At 48.0% G+C, this 14,481-nt stretch overlaps 4 protein-coding genes across 4 annotated transcripts; 2 read left to right on the plus strand and 2 right to left on the minus strand.

Moving 5' to 3' along the window:
• Positions 1-357: 357 nt before the first annotated feature.
• Positions 358-1,708, minus strand: N7496_005971 (uncharacterized protein; the record flags this gene model as incomplete). The annotated part of the gene is made up of 5 exons (XM_056698900.1): positions 358-735; positions 802-917; positions 974-1,151; positions 1,210-1,426; positions 1,488-1,708. The coding sequence occupies 5 exons, from the start codon at positions 1,706-1,708 to the stop codon at positions 358-360; spliced, it is 1,110 nt and encodes a 369-aa protein (XP_056554313.1).
• Positions 1,709-2,991: 1,283 nt separating this feature from the next.
• N7496_005972 (tyrosinase family protein) lies at positions 2,992-4,313 on the plus strand (the record flags this gene model as incomplete). The annotated part of the gene is made up of 5 exons (XM_056698901.1): positions 2,992-3,089; positions 3,146-3,302; positions 3,380-3,465; positions 3,533-3,984; positions 4,045-4,313. The coding sequence occupies 5 exons, from the start codon at positions 2,992-2,994 to the stop codon at positions 4,311-4,313; spliced, it is 1,062 nt and encodes a 353-aa protein (XP_056554314.1).
• A 342-nt stretch (positions 4,314-4,655) lies between these two features.
• N7496_005973 (BCL5p protein) lies at positions 4,656-6,086 on the minus strand (the record flags this gene model as incomplete). The annotated part of the gene is made up of 1 exon (XM_056698902.1): positions 4,656-6,086. One exon carries the CDS (start codon positions 6,084-6,086, stop codon positions 4,656-4,658), a length of 1,431 nt encoding a protein of 476 aa, XP_056554315.1.
• Positions 6,087-10,850: 4,764 nt separating this feature from the next.
• On the plus strand, positions 10,851-12,590 carry N7496_005974 (TPR repeat protein; the record flags this gene model as incomplete). Its single annotated transcript, XM_056698903.1, has 1 exon — positions 10,851-12,590. The coding sequence occupies one exon, from the start codon at positions 10,851-10,853 to the stop codon at positions 12,588-12,590; it is 1,740 nt and encodes a 579-aa protein (XP_056554316.1).
• Positions 12,591-14,481: the final 1,891 nt, after the last annotated feature.

The following is a 14,481-nucleotide window of genomic DNA, read 5'->3' on the forward strand; positions in this document are numbered from 1 at the left end:
GACTTATGTAGTCGGACTGTATGCGCTAACATACGCTAGCTCTTGCCCCTAACCCCTAGCCCGTAGTTAAAAGTGAGAGCTAGCTAGGATATTTTGGCTTCCCTTGAAGCACTAAGCCTACTCTATTTCTGGAGAATTAAGCACTTCGGGTTTCAGGGTTGTATGTTGGGGGTAGCTATGGCGCTGAGAGACACCCCAAGGAGATTTCCACTACAAATAATTATTTAAGCTTCCACGAAGGTGACACGTGAGGACGTACAGGTTTTACAAGTATACATGCCACTATTTCGGGCTTGGATTAAAGAATCTAATTAAAATCACAGTTATGCTACATACCTAGCTAGCCTTATCGTCCTCTCATTTCAAGTGCTCACTTTTCATCTCAACCACAACCGTCTTGGTAATATTCGAATTCGGTCCCAAAATCCTCTCCTCACTACCGTGACGACCATTCCCCGCATTAGACCCCGAAATATTCACCTCCACTCCATTATAATTCTCATCATCTCGAGAACTAAGCTCAATGGCCCCCACAGTCCCGGATCTCATCGTTCTCCGGTTCTGAGATCTCGTCCCGTAGGCCCCGTAGATATTATTAGATGGGCCGTTGTAGGCGTTGCCGTAGGAGCGGGCGTAGGATGAACTTTTGAAGATTGTGGCGAACATGGGTCGAAGGGACGGGGCTGAGGCGGAGATTATGGCGACGTTGACTTCTATTTGGGACCAGAAGAGGATCTAGGAAGAGAAGAGATTAGTTAGTATTCGAGAGAGGTTGAAGGGATAGGGGAGCGGTTTAAGTACCTGGATTGCGTCGTAGGAGACGTCTTTTGTGACGGTGTATTTGTATAGACCGTTTAGACGGACGATTGAGGCTGCGGATGCGAATGTTCCGCTAAGGAAGATGGCGATGAGCGCATCTATGCACGTCAGTTTACGGTATTTTTAGGAGTTATATTTGTTGTTGTCAACTTACACTTTCTTCGACGGTGCAGGTTCAGCTTCATAAGCAGGGGCAATGGTATCACTAGGATGATAAGGTCTGTTAGGATGTTGATTCCCGCTGTTGAAAAGTATGTAGCGTGTAGATCGTTGCATCCCTCAGGGAATGATGGGTCCCATGCTCTCCATGGTTTACTGCGGCATTCAAAGGCCTAGAGTGATTAGTGTTAGTCGGTAACCTTAGCAGTTAGGAAATAAGAGGCTTTTTACATTGACGAAGACCACAATGATGGTATACGCGAATACAAAGAGGCCCACTCCAATGACACATTTCCGGAAGCGATTGACAGCGAAGATCCGATAGTATTGCGCCAAGATGCTGAACTTGACGAGTCCGATGGAAAGTGGGTAGACCAGCTGGTACACATACCAGTGCTTCAGTGTCGGGACGAGGATCTTGTCGAGAGGCAGATCTGCAATGTGTCGTCTGGAATAGATCAGTGGCGGAGCCCATGAAATTGAGATTGAAAAGAAAATGAGAGGCTCACCCTGTTCCGTAACTGATGTGGAATCCATTCATGATTCCCATTCCAATCGTAACTATCAACCCGCTCAGGATAAGATAATCATCAGGACCGACCTTGTGCACCAGGAAAATGCGACAATATAGCCTTAGAAGAACGCTGGTTGTTGACAGTAGTAGCAAGAATGACATGACTGCCAGGAACACTGGCTGCAGCGAACCATCACTCGCTGAGATGTAGGCCATGATCGACCAAACGAACACAAGCAGCAATGAAAACTCATGAGGCTAACAGTGACAGCGAGGACTTATCCCCATGGCTCAACTCAGAAGGATAGAGTCTTGGCTTATAGGATCCGGTGATTCGGTTCTCAAATCTCCCTACGACAAGGCAAGGGCCAGGATCCCCCAAAAATTACCGGGCCACATTATTCAACCCCTGTACGGAGTATGCCGGACAAAGACACAATTGCGATGTTTACGAGAGCTATTTCCATTTTGGTAGCGGACCAAACCGTGCTACAATTTTCATACTGCTAAATATTAGTCTGGACTCTCAAGTATTGCGCGTATATTCGCCAACGGCACTAAACCTTTCAGTCTCCATGGCCGAATTCCCAGCCAAGGATTCAAGTAGTCTGTCTTATATTTGCCCAGAACAGAGAGGATCTGCACAATATTTACTGTTCGGATGCGAGATTCTTTAGCTCCGCCAATAAGATAATTTGCAGGATGTGTTGAGCCCGGGATTTTCAATTTGGGCCAGCCTTCTTCGATGCCGTGGGCGCCGTGTGGGCGCAATTAGACCCATGAGCGGATATAAGCTATTCCCAAGAGAGTTAAGTTGACCAGGATCTCTCGATTTCCCATTGGCGCCCGTAAGGTTCCGGGGATCTCAGGGTCTTGGCGGGGCAGGGGTCTGCATCCTTCATTAGATTGATTTAGTCTGATTCGGATAAAACTTTGCAAGGAACATTCCGATGCGGGGGTCAATACGAAGTCACATCGCATACGTAGAGCCTAAGAAATTTCCTCCGTTTATTGTGTTTAGAGCACCCAAAACCAATTCTCAGCTCGCTTTCAATGCTAGGATTTCTCGTTTTATTAGTTTAATATCGCAGAAGCCCACTAGGAATCATGCCATATCCCGCCATATCTGATTTCCGCCCCCGCCAAGAAACTTCGCGGGAGGAGAAGCTCCATCTACGTAGCATGGGCAACGTGGACGTGCATACAATTCACGCCTGCTCATTGGCGGATCAATATATTGGCTCCTGAGGCTCCGCTCGCCAGCAGGATGTCTTAGATGAATTGCGTTTGTTCATCTCGCCACGCTTCTAGCTCAACGCGCTAGCAAGCCTCTCTCCAAGAGCCGGCCTTAGGGCTTCGGTTTTGACTGCCGAACGAGTGATAGCCTCAAGTCCCCCTTTTCAACGAGTAACCCCTCATAAAACCACGTCCTTATCCCTTCTGTTTCTTGCAAACGAGCTTGTGGATTCGTGTGCGTTTCAGAAAAAGCAAAAGCCAAGATGCATATTTCTAAATTCCTTTTGTCCTTCGGGGTTCTGCTCTTGACAGGGGAGTCCTTGGCTGCTCAATGCAAGAACCCTCCTCAACGTAAAGAATGGTAAGGGATTCCCCATTCCGAAGTCTCTTCAGGGAAGAGAGCTGACTGCTTATTAGGAGACAATTGTCCAAGTCTGAGCGTTTGGATTACCTCAATGCTGTGACTTGCTTGGCCAATAAGCCCGACGTCACTGGGGGTCTTCAAAATGCCACCAACTTGTTTCAGAGTTTCCAGGCAACTCATTCGGATCAGAACTCGGCGATTCACTGGGTGGTAAGTCCCACATAGGATCTCAACACTATCTTGGCTATGTCAGTGCTTTGTCGATCATGCTGATCACAGTCGATCAGGGCCACTTCGCGCTATGGCATCGATACTTTACCGCCACCTACGAGCGGTACCTGAGAGAGGTCTGCGGCTACAAGGGTGCCCAGCCGTAAGTATTGGCAGCTCTGGCCGATGCTATTAGTTATGATTTAGATGCTAACTAGCTTACCCCCTAGGTACTGGAACTGGGCCCTCGACGCATCTTCCACGGACAACTCCTCCATGGCTATCTATGAGACGGAAATTTTCGATAGCGATTATGGATTTGGTGGCAATGGAAAGCCCTTCCGGGAAGCGACTGCTGCTGAGAACTCCTTCAACCTCACCGGCCGTACCGGTGGTGGTTGTGTCCAAGACGGTCCTTTCCGCAAGGGCAAGTTCTTCTTGAACGTTGGAGAGCCCAAGGGTCAGTCTGACTGCCTGCGTCGTGATTGGATCCCTTGGATCATGAACTACTTTGGACGTCAAACTCTTGTGGATCACGTCGAGAGTCAGTCAGACTATACCTCCTTTGCCCGTGCCCTGGAGAACATCCCCAACTTCTCTCAGCCCAACATCCACGGCAGTGGTCATTTCGGTGTTGGTGGTGTTCTTGGCACACTTGGAAACTCTGCCCACAGCCCCGGTGGTAAGTCGATCTTCACTTAACTGGCAATGTTGTAAGTGAGCAGTTTCCTGACATATGTAGACCCTTTGTTCTTCCTGCACCACTGCAACCTTGATCGCGTCCTTTGGAACTGGCAGCAGAAGGATCTCCCCGCTCGTCTCCATGAGGTTGGTGGCCCTATTGAGCCACTTGACTACAGTGGTCAGAATGTCACCCTGGACTTTAAGGTTAACATTGGCAAACTCGCCGGCAATGCTACCTTGGAGCAGCTACTTAACACTCAGGGTGATGTTCTCTGCTATAACTACTATTCCCCACAGCTCGCTGCCTCGCAGGATGTTGGAAACTAAGATAGTTGGTATTCTAGTCGACGTGCCAGACGTGGATAGATGTTAACACACGTTGGGGTTAGATTTTGTATAACTAGAGTGAGGCTTCTTGGTCTTAATCTTAATCGGTTCGTTGTGATTTGTTAGAAGATAGGACTGCCACTGCTTCTCCCTATGCAGCTCCTGGATAAATCTGATTGGTTTTTTTTTTTTTTTTTTTTTGAAAATCTCAGTTTTTTGAACAAGTAATGAATTTGAACATTAGAAAAGGGGTAGTATTCTTTGTATCTATTACGTATGTGTTTGTCACCGGCCGAGTTCGCAGGAGCGTTCTTCGGACGGTTTAACCAGCCGACCAAGACTCTATAAACTCTCAAGCTTAGCTATTGTTTTTGGAATCGCAGTAAAATCACACCAATACCCCCCGCCAGCCTTGCACATGATATGTCCATTGAATCTTGTCGGTAAATGGCGTTGAAGAGAGTGGCCAAAGACAAGAGGTATAGCCGATCCCTTTACACCACCATCTACCACGCTGTCCTCCGTTCTCACTACAGCCGGTCCAAAGTCAAGCTCGCGCCATGCTCCGCACCAATTTGTAATCGCGTAGCTGAGACCAGGCGGCTCAATGACATGAAGTTGAAGTTGTCGCTTGTACATCTCCTTGCTAACTGCCAAACTGCGCTCGATGTTTGTCAACTTGAGCCCTTCGTTGACTGCGAGGCGGTTCTTGTAGGCCACTTCGGCTAATGGAGTCTTTGCGACTGGCAGTCGTGAAACAACAAATGAGAGGCCATTGTGAAGGTATGGTTTATCCGCCGGGAGAGCAGGATGCCGTCCTCGAATATTGAGAGATGTGCTCAGGGTCACCATCTTCGAGTCCTTTAGGCTCAGAAAAGCGAACTTAGCGAGAATAGCAGTGATCACATCTGCGTTTGATAGTGTAGCTGCATCCTCGCCATATTTTGCTTTCAATTTGACCATGCAGCGCTCACGTAGGTCATCTACAAGATTGACAGGCAAGAACAGGGTCTTTCGAACTTCTTTCGGGTCCCGAACGAATCCCGGGATGAAAGGGATGATTTTCGTAGCTCGCTCTCTGCTACTGAGGATGCGAAATTTGCCTTTCATTCGGAGCTCCTTCTGCGAGAGCTTTGGACCGTCGAGTGCATCTACTGAGAGCTCGACAAATTCAGGTGGAGTTTCGCCATTGAGCACCTGCATCCATGCATTGATCATGCTTCCAAAGCCTAGCTGATCGGAGACCGAATGTGGAAGGTTCAATGCGACTATCGTGCTGTCGGTGTACTTGGTGATGTGTACAAAAAGGAGAGGAGCATCGGGCTTCTCGAATTTGCGCTCCACGGGCCAAGTGGATGGAGTCCATTCTCTCTCCATATCTAGGATGTTGGATGACGCAAATGAAGGACCAGAGTCAGATTGAGGTGCTTGTGGTAGAAGACTGGTATCTCCCAAAGAGGAGTCTATTGTTTTGTTTGTCCACTCAAACAGGAGATAAGCCGGTGGGAATGGCTTCGGGAAACGATACTCGAGGTCGGACTTCTTAAGCTCAATTCGAGCTCCAATGAGGGGCAGATGCTCTCTAATAAGCCTATCGAGAGAATCCCGCATAGCTTCTTCATTGAGGTTCTCGCGTACGACGAGAAACAATAGGGATCGGATCTCTTCCAGGGGCCGCCATTGATCAAGGGGCTTCAGGGGGATAATTTGGACATCGCTGCGGACGTCGCCATTTGTTTTGACTGGACTCTTTCCATTGGTTTCAGACGCCATTGGTTGTGAATTCACTGTCAAGCTGTATGAAACCAAGTCGGAAGAACGGTATAGCAGCAAGCTTGAGATAAAGAAGTAATAAGGTCAGAGCAGGGCCGAAGGAAGTGGAGAATATGAGGAGCTGAGCTTAAGCAATCTGAATGCTGATCGATAGTAAGCCGGTGATTTACATTCGCCGGGCCGACTATTGATACGCTGACGCCACAAGATTGGGGGCCTAAGTTATGTACAGTATCTACAAGGGGCTTACGCTAACTCTAAATACGCCCGAACTAGTGAAGGCACGCGTCGTTCTGAGGATTACGCGTTACCATTTCACTCACTTAATTACTACTCGTGCTAAGATAAGTACTCTAAAGCCCTGGTACAATGATATTCTTCCTTTATCTTCATTTTACATGTTGGAAATGTGATAGATATAATTGCTTACACATTATATAACCAGGATTAAGCTTTCGGGCGGGACTCAGCTTGGCGTCGCTCCACTCCCATGCAAAGCGGGTATAGTTCTTCTGTTACTTTTTGAGCCAGGCCAATTCTGTTTCATCTTTCTAATAGTCACATGCGTTATAATCAATAGCAATATAACTGAGAGGTGTTCTACTCCATAAAAGTGCGATATTTTTCTGGGGATGATTTAGCCCAACGTATGCGTCGCCAGCCATATCGCCAAGAATATGTATGGGACTGGGGAGGAAACCCAAGAAGCAGAAGGGCGGTATAGAACAACGGGATTTCAGAAGCGAGGAAGAGGAAGAAAACAAGATCGTGGAAAAGTGCCCCATTTCCTTCAACGGCTCATATTTCGAGGATATAGCGTAGCGTGCCACTTCCAATCATGATGGAAACGTGTGCCGTACTGTTTATGCAGATTCAAGCCTGTTCTTCCGCAGGCGTTTATATATAGATACTAAAGCTCGAGGATCAAGATTCCCTTGGAGAAAGCTACCCTGCCTGTTAGAGATTTGGATTCCGTGACCATAATTGTGCGTAGGCCAGCTATGGAACTCGCGGCAGTCATTTGTCGCTTGGTAAGAAAGTCGTAGCTAGGTAAGGGCAATACCATATAAGGTAGTAGGGAAGTGGCTAGCTGATTTGTCTCTATAAGCCAAGGTGGACTTAAAGGTTCCGTTGCAAGTAACAAGAAAGAATGCCTAAATAGCTAATCCACCTTCTTCGTTTCTTGTCTAAGAAAGTCGCCCATGTTTGGCACAGAGCGTAACGAATCCGTCTAAGCCGAGAAACATAAAGTGTAGATATTGCCAAAAGCACAACCTAGATAAGGTCTTTTAAGTCCGTATGCGCTAGTAAAGATACTACTACACATATTAGATCCTCCTATCCCTGTCCAGGCGATAGCCTATAGCTGCTACGACTCGAGATTGATAACCATAGGAGTATTTATCCTCTCCGAGTCCATAATATCGTGTCTCAGCGGCATTCCAGTAGGGGTATAAGCTTGCTAACCTAAAGAGGTAATTAGGCAGTCGATAAGGTCTTTAAATACTTCTGCTACTTCACTACCCTTCACGTTGAACCTGTAGTGCATCCTCTTAGGTGCCGGAAGTGATCTGGGTGTGACAATAATTGAGTTGATTAGGAACTTCCTCATCGGAAATAAGGAGAGAGGATGTTAGGTCTATTTGAATCGTTATAGGTCATCTAACCTATTTAGCAGACTTCCACATATTGTCATGGAATGGCATGACATATATACCGTCTGAGCGATGCTTATAGAAGACGTTAAGAACGAAGCGGTAAGCAGGAGAGAGCTAGCAATCTTTTGAGAGGGAGACGGAGAGGGAAATATTAAATAGGGACAGAGAGAACAGGCTATCGAGGATCTTGACAAAGAAAGCAAATGCAACCAGCGCTGGTTAAAAATATACATTCCAACTAAGTGGTTTTTCGACTTAGTACTGAGCCTATTTAATTACCTATTAGTGCTTACCGCCTACATGTAGTTCTACCGTTTTACCATATTAAAAATCTTTTAACCTACTAATGTTTCCTCCTTCTTCTCCCGGCTTCCCTTTATTACTTCTTAGACCTTATACTTTCTTACTTCTATATTCTCTTCTACTTACCTGCTTTACCTAATCCTCTATAATTTATTAATTCTATACTCTACTCTTACTCATAAGGATTTTATTAATATAGGTAGAAACAGCCCTATAAGGAGAGCGACTAGACTCCCTCGTATGGCCCTACCCCTCGCCGTGAATAGACACCATCTGTGATATGCTCATCACACGACCACGAGCGACTATCGAAGCCATTGTCCACTCGTTTACTGTCGCTCTTTTAATGCCACTCATTTTAATATGTAGCAAAGAAGGCCGTGCTAGTGCTACAGAGGACTAAGTCCGGTAAGAGAACATAAGTCTTATTTATGCCAATGGCTGCTCTCCTATAACCGTCGTTTGTTACTAGCGTTGTGAAAAGCTGACAACCCCATATAGGCTGACGGATCTTTCCGAGATTAATTAAGTTTAGATACAGTATGAGTGAAGGTCTGTACGGTACCATACCGATTACATATTCGATATTAGGCTATAATAACATATACATTCCCTTAGCTAGTAGAGCCTTAGAACAATGTATATCGGTTAGCACTTCTTCTAATCTACTTAGGCGTAGATAGCCTAATGCTGCTCAACTGTATGTTAAGTTCTTTTTCGCCTTTTCTGCCTCTCCCACGCGGGTAACGCCCACTTCACTATATACTTCGACCTTAGGAGTTAGTCCGCTTTAGCTCGTTCTGCGGGTTCAAATGCCACCATAGCTCTAAGTAAGTCCTCAAAAGCACGTAGCTCACCACCTACAACGTCCCATTTACAAGTCTGCTCCGTCTCGCCACGGCCCATGTCACAGAGGGGCTGACGTAGACACCGGAAGATGGGAGTGCTAATACGGCGTCTGCTTTGTAAGGTCCACTTAGAAATCTCACCAGCTTAGCTAGATAAACGTTGGACTGGGGATAAATGGTACCAGGCTCCAAAACTCTCCCAAACGGATCTGCAATTATAGAAATAGCCGGTTCTAATGCTGCTAGGGCTTTTTCTTTTGATACCCCATGGATATGATCCTGGGCTGTTGCGAGGGAAGCATTCAACAGCCATCAACCATTTGCGGTGGCTGGGAGATGCGTAGTCAGAGGCTCAGTCATAATTAGCCAAGGAGAATATTGAGCTTTGCCATCACAGAAGCTGGGCCTGCCAAATGCTTTGTGGAGGATGTCATCAGCCAGGTCACTACAGTATCGAATGGTCGTTTATTTGGCCCGGTTTCTGAGGATCATTTCCTAATTGAATCATGCCTAAGGCTAACTTATCCAAGTCAGCAAGTGTGAGCCAGCTATAGTCGTTTGCCCCCCCCCCCCCCCCCCCCCCCCCGGTCTAAGCGCCGAGCGTCGCTTTACTGTGGCCCAGACGAAGCCTCTTCGCCTTTCGTGCTGATCCTCAAACTCAAGCCCACATCCAACCTGAGGCCAGTTTAGCTGCCATTTAGCTGCCATTTCAGCAAGATGGCACGCCGTCTCAGTCACCACGATTACACGGTCGGGTGGGTGTGCGCCTTGTCGTTCGAGCTTACTGCTGCACAGGAGATGCTTGACGAAGAACACCAAGACCTCCCTCCGAATATCAACGATTCAAATATATACACGCTTGGGTCTATAGGGGCGCACAATATTGTCCTCGCGTGTCTGCCCGCTGGCCAGACGGGTACTAACTCTGCTGCGGCAGTGGCTATGCAGATGAAGACGACGTTCCCGGCCATTCGATTTGGGCTGATGGTGGGAATCGGAGGCGGCGTTCCACGCAAGGAAGCGGATATCCGACTTGGTGATGTTGTTGTCAGCCAGCCTGGAAACGGTCATGGTGGGGTAGTGCAATATGACTTTGGAAAGTCGACGCTAAGCGGGTTCAAGCGGACGGGGTTCCTCAACGCTCCACCTACCGTCCTCCTCGCCGCTGTTACGAAGCTTCGATCCAACCTAGACCGAGGCAGATGTAGTCTGTCGCCACACCTGTCGAAGCTTAGTGACCTCCCCAAATTCGGCCGCGACCAAGCTGGAAACGATGTGCTATTCGAAGCGACGTACAATCATAGTGGAGAGGATAGTTGTTCGTCATGCGCGCCCGTGAGAAAGATACCGAGGGAGGAGCGGACTAACTATACACCTATGATTCACTATGGTACGATTGCTTCGGGGAACCAGGTAATGAGGGACGGTGTAGAGCGGGACAAGGTCAGCTCCGAATTCGAAGGAGTTCTCTGCTTTGAGATGGAGGCGGCCGGCCTGATGAATCATTTTCCGTGCCTGGTGATCCGCGGAATCTGTGACTACGCCGACTCGCATAAGAATAAGGAATGGCAGCCGTACGCGGCAGGAACAGCAGCGGCATACGCGAAGGAGCTGCTAGGTGTGATACCAGCGGCGGATGTGGTGGACACAAAAACGGTCGAGGAAGCACTACAGGGTCAGTGTTTCCACCATAACCCGAATCTCAGAAATCAGCCTCACGCGCCATAGAGCCGAAGCGTAGCTTCTCCCTCCCCTTGCCACGAAATCACAAGTTCGTCGGTCGAACTGCAGAGCTCTATACCCTGAAACGAAAACTCCTCGTGGATAAAGATTGCCGGAAGGTGGCACTCAGCGGCCTAGGTGGTATCGGCAAGACACAAGTCGCGCTACAATTCGCATACTCGGTCAAAGAAGATAATCCCGAATTCTCCATCTTTTGGGTACAATCCTTGAGTATGGAAACTTTTGAGCTAGGTTGCATGGAGATAGCGAGAGCATTAGGGATACGCCAAGGGCAGGAGGGTAATGAAGACGTGAAGATCCTAGTACGGCAACGTCTACGCGAAAGTACGGCAGGAAAGTGGTTGCTAATCGTCGACAACGCTGACGACCTTGACTTACTTCTTGGAACCCATCAAACAGACGGCTTGCTGGCCTTTCTGCCGGAAAGCGATGATGGCCTGACGATATTCACGACTCGACATGGAGCCGTAGCGCAATACCTGACGGGCAGCGACGTGGTTGAGATGGGGAAGATGACGGGACAGGAGACCGCGGAGTTGTTAGAGAAATCGTTAATTCGAAAATGCCCTTCCTACGACTACGAGGCCGTGATGAATCTTCTCGACGAGCTAGAATATCTCCCATTGGCTATTACTCAGGCGGCAGCATATATTAACACCAATAAAAGCTCCATATCCGAGTATTTACGGCTACTCAAGAAGACAGAGCAGGACGCTGTTGCGATTATGAGCACGGATTTTGGGGACAACACACGATACCCGAACTTGACAAATGCAGTCGCGAAGACATGGATGATAACCATCAACAAGATCCTCGAATGCGATACATTAGCGGCAGATCTCCTCGCATTTATATCTTGCATCGAATGGAGAGCAATCCCATTCCCCATTTTACCAGCATCTTACCCCGAAGCCCGGTTGGTAAGTGCCGTTGGTACACTCTGCTCCTTCTCGTTTCTGGAGAGGAGATACGAGGACGATAAGCTCGACATGCATAGACTAGTCCACTTGGCGACCAGAATATGGGTTAAGCAAAGCGGCCGTGAAGTAGAGACAAGAACAGCCGCATGGCAACACCTCTGCAAAGTATTTCCCTCCGGTGATTACGCTAAGCGTGAGATCTGGCGGGATTACCTACCGCATGTGGCCCGCATCGAGAAGGATCAGCAATGCCAAGGTACACAAGAACGGAGCGAGCTATGTTTGAAGGTCGGGCGGTGCCTATACGTTGATGGGCGGATAAAAGAAGCTATTCTCTGGCTGAAGGAATCTTGCGAGTGGAGGAATAGAAATCTTGCTCCAGATAACGTGGATCGGCTGTTCTCGCAACACGTGCTCGCTGTAGCATATCAAGCAAACGGGCAAGTTAAGGAGGCAATCAAGATACTAGAGCGTGTTGTCGCGATACAAGCGGAAGTACTCGCAGAAGACCATCCCGATCGACTAGCGTCGCAACACACTCTCGCTATAGCATATCGAGCAAACGGGCAAGTTAAGGAGGCAATCAAGATACTAGAGCGTGTTATCGCGATACAAGCGGAAGTACTCGCAGAAGACCATCCCGATCGACTAGCGTCGCAACACTCTCTCGCTCGAGCATATCAAGCAAACGGACAAGTCAAGGAGGCAGTCAAGCTGCTAGAGCGCGTTGTTGCGATACAAGCGGAAGTGCTCGCAGAAGACCATCCCGATCGATTAGTCTCGGAGAAGCTCCTTGCCACTTTCCATGAGGACCAGCTAAATGGATCTGAAACAAGGCAGGCATCTGCATCGTCTAGTGAGAATCTCGTGGCTAATGGTCAAGACAGGTGTCCGTTCAACCAAGCACCTGACCTTCCGCAAGCAATATCCGGTAACAGCGTCCCATTTGATACGACGCCAGATGATTTTCAGAAGATCAGGCACCGAAGTCCAGCAGCACTTTCACAAGAAGACTTCTCGCGCGGCGGTTAAAGGGTATTTTAAAGAGGGGCAAAAAGAGCTAGCGTTCGTGTTTTGCAAGCAGGGAGTCATTTTTACCGCAGGAGTAGGCTATAGGCAGCAAATCCCTAAATAAAATAGTTATTAGTGAGTACATAATGGTCTACCTAGAATCAGTTACGCCTCCCGTAGCAATACGTGCCTTTGGCTTAACTAAGATCCTGCTAGCAATACTTTCAAAGGCGGAGACACATGCTCAACACGGGATCAAAGCGTTGTGACTCAAGGTAGGATTTAGATATAGGATCGCTAGCTTAATGTAATGTGATGTCGAAGGAAGAAGTTAATCATAGTTTTCAATACTCAGGCCTATATGCCGGAAATGATCCCTAGCGCTTTCTTCTCTTGCCCCAACTTAATTAATACACCATTCGAGAAAAGGGGCGAATCCTTGGGTAGGATCTTCGGCATAGTAGCTCGAATTACGTCTTATGAAGCGCTTAAGCTCAGCAAAAACTTCTTCAATCGGATTCAGGTCCGGCGAGTATGGAGGCAGATAAACCAATTTGACACCCGCCTTGGCACACATGGTGTGGTGGAACGATGCATTGTCCATGACCAGGACAGATTTCGGCTCCGGCCATCTTCCGTAATGTCTCCAACCAAACACTGACGATGTCCGTTTGGACCATGAAACCAGAATTGGTCAAGTAGCAAGTAGCGGTGGAATGAATCGCTTTCCAGCATGAGTAAGGTTGCTCGTCATCAGGTAATGAAGGACATCCCCTTCGTGACTATCTGGCGAGGCTCTCGCAGTAAGTATTTGCAGCGATACATAGCGCCGGCGTTGCTCATCCCAGGCGAGCCAAATTGTTGAATATCCACCAATCCATGCTTGTGAACGACTGTGTAGCGGCCACTACAAAAGGTGTCTCCGATAAGAATTGGGTGATATCTGCCGGACACATAGTCCTCGAGACATTCGAAATCTACCTCAGGTGAAAAACATCTTCGATCGGTACATATGACGAGTCAGCCGTGGCATGAAGGATCGAAATCGGTGTTGTGACGGAGAGACTCTGCGGTGACGGCTGGTCTTTGGTGTGAATGAAAATCAGCGCGAGAATATGTCCTGATTACATCGGCGAGGTATCGCAAGTTGCGAGAATGGGAAGACAGTCTCCAGCCAGGCTTCATGTTCATGTTCATGTCTTTGCGGACCTCATCGAGTGACGCACCGTAGCTGGCAGTATTGAAAGGCGGCGTGGGGCTTCGGCGGTCGCTACATACCAAGGATGGAAGGTGGCCGAAAGCTCCGGACGTTTTCACCCTGGAACCTCCTCCTCGGCTTGATATGCTGGTGCTAGGCCGTTCAGCAAGTGAAGGCGGCTAACGATAGGCTACAACTGTCCCTTTTCAGCGATTTCATCCTGGTCGGCTTTGAAACTGTAAGCGTAAATAACCAGCGGCAGCACGGCGCAGTCCTCCTTTCTACCTTCCTTCCTTTCCTACGGTAGGGCTAGATCATATGACCCTAGTAGGTAGGAAGATAGAAAGGAAGAAGGAAAGAATGCGTATATAGAAGGACGGGAGGGTGGCCCTAATCGTATTTGAAAGGCGTGACGGCCATGGCAGAAATCAGGCCTACTTCTCGGGTGGTGTGAACAGCCTCGCCCTATCTTAAATTCTCTTAGACTAAATAGTAAACTTAAGCTTTATTGACCCTATATAGTAATATAGAAAAGGCACTATACGCGGCTATCATATTCTTTTTTTTGTATATATTTAACACTTGTAGGTACTCCGTTAGTGGAGTATCTAGCTGATGTGTCTCGAGCCAGGCCATATGCCCGGCCCTACAGCTTGTATTGGTTATCTCCACCAGTGGTCAGAGACAATTTCTCATCACAAACAGACAACCTAC

This window comes from Penicillium cataractarum (genome assembly GCF_028827025.1).
Source record: "Penicillium cataractarum strain IBT 29864 chromosome Unknown utg000005l, whole genome shotgun sequence".
NCBI classification, from domain to species: domain Eukaryota; kingdom Fungi; phylum Ascomycota; class Eurotiomycetes; order Eurotiales; family Aspergillaceae; genus Penicillium; species Penicillium cataractarum.